Source organism: Cynocephalus volans, chromosome 10 (assembly GCF_027409185.1).
Source record: "Cynocephalus volans isolate mCynVol1 chromosome 10, mCynVol1.pri, whole genome shotgun sequence".
Lineage (NCBI taxonomy): Eukaryota > Metazoa > Chordata > Mammalia > Dermoptera > Cynocephalidae > Cynocephalus > Cynocephalus volans.
In genome coordinates, this window is record NC_084469.1 from 124,683,671 (window position 1) to 124,689,670 (window position 6,000).

The 6,000-nt window shown below is 40.3% G+C and overlaps 1 protein-coding gene across 6 annotated transcripts in view; it reads right to left on the reverse strand.

Annotated features, from left to right (window-relative positions):
• CNTNAP4 (contactin associated protein family member 4) overlaps positions 1-3,060 on the reverse strand; it is a 257,433-nt gene extending 254,373 nt beyond the window's left edge. For all 6 annotated transcript variants that reach the window (XM_063110395.1, XM_063110396.1, XM_063110398.1 and 3 more), the window contains exon 1: positions 2,976-3,060. In XM_063110395.1, coding sequence (XP_062966465.1) covers positions 2,976-3,060 — 85 coding nt within the window. The remainder of the gene's footprint in view (positions 1-2,975) is intronic.
• Between the last annotated feature and the right edge of the window lie 2,940 nt (positions 3,061-6,000).

Genomic DNA, 6,000 nt, shown 5'->3' on the forward strand with positions numbered 1-6,000 from the left:
ACTGCTTTTGAAATGTCAGAAAGGGCACCAGTGGGCAAAGAAATGTGGCCCATTTAACATTTTTTATTTTTATACAGATAATTATCAGAGCCACCAAAAATGTGCAAACACATATGGCTAGTAGTTTATACATATTTATATACATATATACAAATATATGAGCATATATGTGTGTATTTGCACAGAATTATTCTTATGTAAAGTTTCCCTGCTGATTTATTGGATCAATTAACATTCTACTTAAAGTCCACCTAATCCCTGAGCTGTCCTGGGTTTACAGAGTCCTGTTCCATGAAAGCTTTCATACTGGCAGCCTTGGGCTGACTCAGTAGACAAAGAGATTTGCTCCTGGTGAATCAGCTTTAAATAAAGGGAAAAGGTCTATGTATCCATCTGACAGGCAGATCTTTAATTTTCTTTATTTATACTGAATTCTCCTTGACTTTAATATTGCTATTCAAGATTGATTCATTTTTGGTCAATATAAAGTCTTGTCCAAAAGAATTATTGGAGATATTATAACACTTTAAAACTGCTTATGCTTGTTGATGGCAGCTTGTCCATACACTAAACTCCAACCTTGCTGGGAGACATATGTATTTGTTCTTCCAAAAAGGAGAAAACATATGAAGTACTGTCAACCATGACTTGGTAACAAGTAGACCCTGCTTCTTCCAAAAAGAAAATACTTTCTAAATATTGAGGCCTAAAATAAAAATTGGAAAATGAAATATTTTCTTTTACGTCTACTGCTGTAAATCTTATTGTCAAAATATTAGCGGGAATGCAACTTTAATTATATGAAGTTATTTAATTACATTTTTGACACTTGAAGAACAGTCAACTCTTAAGATATATGCTAGCCAAAAACTCCAGTTTTAAAATTTAAACGTTCCTAATAATTTAAAATTTTTATGTTCGTCAAATGTTTAGAAGAGCCTTAAACTACTTCCTGAATAAACAAAGGAGGAATGATTACAGAACCAGGATTGAAATTTTTAGTCTCAGCTAGAGGCCCAGTCAGAGCCAAACAGGCATGAGTTACTGTGATCTCCTCAGATCTTCTTTACTAAGAAGATACCTTACAAAAAAAGCTATTTAATGTTGATCTGCATCTCACACTTTTTGTTGGGGTTCAAGAAAACAAACATAAACACCTAGTACCGCAATTAATCATATTAACATGTTATAAACCCAACTATATAGGTGGTATATTGGAAAGACACGACTGAGTCTAGGCCAGATTGAGCTCTGCTTTGATTAAGGGGAGGATGCTTGAGATGAGATGCTTTACATCGTAAGAGTGACCTCTAGTGCCTTCCTTTTTGGTTGAACTTCAGTAATTGGAAGATGAATTTTCTATAAAACTTCATTTGTTTTTGTTCAGTTGTTGCTTGTTGTTTGTTTGTTGCAATGTTTGTCAAATGCTACTATGACAGGATTCCAAGATTTTAACTGGGTGAAATTATGTACATTTTATTGACTTGTAGGATTCTTATTCCCCCAAAGCAAAATTGAATCTGAAACACAGTGCAGCATGTGGAACAAAATTCTCTTCTTTCAGAGTGATATACACCATGACATTAAAGGGGCTCATACTGAATGGAAACACAAAATCACAGTAGCCATGCAGTGTGACTGGACATTTGGCTGTGACAGTAAGTTCATGTTTTTCTCACATCAGAGCACTTTAGTCAAGTGATGTGCCACAGCAAGTACTGGATTACTGGCTTGTGTCCCCCAAACCTAAACCTGGTGACCCAGCAGCAACATAAATTCCTGAACAGGCCTCACAGCCCTTTCTTAAATGAACTTTTCCTTTAAATCCGAAAAAGAAAAAGTTATATTTGCGGAGCTTGTCCATCATTCATCAGGAGGGAAAAATTCTCTCATTTAGAGAATTTAAGTCAAATATAACTTCTAAAACTTCTTCTATCTCTAATAAAAAGTGGACCGAAGGAGTCTGCCAAATTATTTTGGTCAATATTTACAGCAGAAAAAAGGTTGTACTGTGGTTCCTAGAGATGGGAAAGGGGTAAAGAAGGGGGGGGTTAGGGAGAAATTGGTTAATGGACACAAAGGATGATTATGTTTTGTTATGATGAATACTAATTATCCTGATCTGATCATCACACATTGTACACAAGTATGGATAGTCAACTCCGTACCCCCCAAATATGTATACCAATTATGTTTCAGTAAAAAAAGAAATAAGGTTGTAATTAATCTTCCCTGAATCAATTGTATTCAATCAGAATCTTCAATCATACATTTATTAAGTTTAAAAATCCAACCACTAAAGAATACTACTTTTGAAAAATCACCTGACTCTTTCTCCTTTAAGCAAAATGTAGGGATGGGCCCCTCTTTGAGGAATGCTCTGGGTCTCATTCTCTTAGCAATGAGGGCACCGCTCATTACTGAGGTTTGCCTCCACCAGTTCTGTTGCTCCTGAAGTCTGCAGTACATTTCAGTTATTAGCCTGCATCATTTGAAAGATGCAGCCAGCTACTGGTCTGCCAAATTGCAAACTTCAGAAATCTAAGCTAATGCAGCATAATGTAAAGTCTGCCAGTTGTTTTCCTGTTAGACATAATTCCAATAAAATTTAGTAAACCTTAAAAACGGAAGAAATGAAGACATTCGCACATTATTCCCTGGTTAAAATGCTAATTTAATGTCTTACCAGAACTTGAGCGTTCTCAATGAATATTCAAAGACAAGAGGGTAAGATTCTGCTCAGACAAAACAAGAAATAACATTTTGCAGATTCTGACCAGACCAAGAGAAAAGACAAGTGCAAACCAGTCATACTTGCCGGATTTCTAAGTGATGCTTCATTTACAGCAATATGCTTTGCAGCAATTCCAGTTGCAAATAATAAACATAAAAACAACAGCATTAAAGTTTTGCAGACAACCCCCACCCCCACCCCCCCACCCTTGCAAGTTTGAAATCATTTGCTGTATACTTACAGGAATTCCCGGCTTCGACTCTGTTCCAATTTTGAGTAGATAACAAAAGTAGGGTCTTCAGGACAGCTCCGGTGACAGAGCCCATGTTCCCATTTATCGGGCTCCCCCAAAAGATCTTGAGTGGCTGTCTGAGCGCTCCAGCGTTGTGTCCTCAGTCCCTCTCTCGGCTCCTTGTCTAGGTCTTCAGCACCTCTAGGTCTCTCTCTCTGTTCCTCTCCCTCCCTCCCTGCGTCTCTCTCTCTCCCTCCTCTGCCTCTCCCTCTCTGTGTCTCTCACACACACACACGCACACACAGCCCTGACTACTCACTGCAAGCTCCCAGCATCTCTCCTAGCAGGCACCCACCCCGCCGCGGCCACGCCCACCGCTGGCGGCCGCGGTCCCGGCCTGGGCAGCCGCGTCCGCTCCTGCAAACACCTCGCCGCCCCCGAGCTCCGCCGCGCCGCGCGGGGCAGGAACGCTGCACACCCGGAGGAGGCGCGGCCTCCCGCTGGTGGGCTCTTGGGGGCTCCCTCCCCTCTGCTCTGCTCTCCAATAATCCTTAACCCTTCTCTCCCTGCTGGAGGTGTGGGTGGGGGAAGGGGCGCGGCGGTGGAGCGTCCTCATTTTCCGGGGGTCTTGCATCTGGCAGAGCCAGCCGAACGCACTGAGCTCCCCCCGAGTGTCCGGGAGTGCATCCAGGTACAATTGCGTTATGTTGCAAAACAAAAGCATAAAATAAGACAGAAATAACTACACAGCGTTGGTAAATTGTAGTTAAAACTGTCCTGGGGGAAGGTATTTGCTACCCGCCGTTGTTTTTCTCTGTTTCTATAAAACTATCCTCTTCAGTTCTGGTGCCAGGATTTTATTATGGAAATTCCTCACACGGGATTCAGACATTCCTGCTTGGCAGATATTTAAAATCATCGGGTAATAGTCTGCAAGAAATTAGCATTTCTTATTTTAGCGCTTCCGTAGTACAAATCCACAAATGAAATGCTTTGGGTAGATTTATTTTGATTCACATCATGCTGTGAATACACAGTAGCGTTCCACAATCAAATCCTTTAATAACAATTCCCAAAATGCCAAAATAGAAAGTGAAGGAATACTGAAGGGAGCCCCCTCTACACACACACACACACACACACACACACACACACACACACACACACACACTCATATTCACACACACGTATTCACACCAACACTGAACCGTGTAAAGATGTAATTCTAATGGTTTAAAGGAGATAGGGGTGAAGCTCAATTCAGAAGGTGAATGACTACAGAAAAATTACTCTTCTAATGGCTGATCTGTGGATACTACTCTTTCTTAAATGAAATACTAAAATATTTAAATAATTAGTTAATATCACATAATGAGAAGCATATCACATGGTGTCATAGACGATAAATAATCTCTTTAAAACAAATAACTTTTGGGAGGGGATTTTGTTTGTTTTTTACTGATCGTGCTAGATTTTATAAAACTGGGAATCCTGGAGTTCTCAAGCACCCCTTGGTGGTTACAAATTAGATGAAACACAAGCCTTTAGCTCCAGCAAACTTGCTATGGAATGAATAAAAGGGGGGAAAAAAATAGCAGAAGCATCCATAAGAGCAAGACATTATTGTTTGGCTCTTGCCTGCAAACAAAGCAGAATGGATATTTTTGCTTTTCCTATTTTACAGATGAGAAAACATGAACAGGGGATTTAAATGATTTGAAGAGGTCATAGAGTCCGTAAGTATCAGTAAGTAAAGTGCTGAAGGTTGGACTTTGTTTTTCTGACTCTGGTTTTACTGCTCTCATCCTAGGACTTAACCGTTCCCACGATCAGAGTCTAGGTCCTCCCTGACCTCTGTCCAGTAGCAGCAAAAACCTAGAAGAAAACAGCAGGGGGGAAAAAAGGGTCATTGCTTGAATGTTTATTCGGTATTTCTAGACCTACCCTCCTGATTTTGTTTTTTCAACCTTAATATTAAGCAAAAGCAGATATAAATTGACAACTTAAGTAATTTATTGAAGGGATTGATTTTATTGAACACATCCTATATGCCATTTGTTATCTAATTAAATTATTATAGCAATCCTTTGAGGAAAATATCATTGTGCTTATGGAAAAGACAGAGGGACTGGACCTCAGGGAAGAGGAGCAGCTATATCCAAAGTGCCACGGTGAGTTGGAGAGGAGGTTGGGCATGGCGCTTTGGTCCGCAAAGCTCTGAAACCATTAATTTTTGATAACTCTACACTGAGGAACAGGGTCTCAGGCTCGCCTGAAAAGAAAAGTTGTCTTTCTGTTAAAACCCTATATTTAATTGTTCTCATAAAACAAATGAGGAAATACATTTTAACAGGATCAGTACACATATCAAAAAAATGAAAAATAATTGAGTCTTTCGTGACAATAAAAACTTCTTTAGGACAAAGCGTAAATTATCATAGTGGCCATTAATCATGGGTTTTTCCATAGCTGTGGGCCACCATAATAGAGTGAGTTGAAGGCTGTCACAACAGAAGACCTGAGCATTTCAAGTCCCTGCAAAACCCATCCCTGCCTGGTAGCCACAGAGGGAAAAAGAGCTGCACTGACAAGTGAAACGGTGGAGAGAGCTTAGAGATGGTGCACAGAGAGGCTTAGATAGGATTCAGCTTTCAGTGTTGTTTTGATTAAGTGCCTCAATGACACTAGTCTTTTGGTGTTCTTATTTTAAAAAGTAAGAGAATAATTACCAAAGAGTCATTGTGATATAATGTGTGACCACCTACTGAGTGCCTAGCACTTACTGGGACCTCAATTACTTCCCAGCCTCAGATCTCTGCATTAGAATTGTACTGGGTAGTGGTTTAAGTAGGTGGTGTCAGAGCCTGGCAGCCCAGGTTCAGTGTCTGCTCTGGCTTCACCCCTCTCCAGCTGCTTGTCACCCCTGATCTTTAGTTTCCTCATCTACGCACCAAGGATAAGTACAGAATCAACCCTGCGGTTGAGACAGTGCCTGTAAAGTGAGCATCCCTGAGAGGCACACTATCAGTGTTGC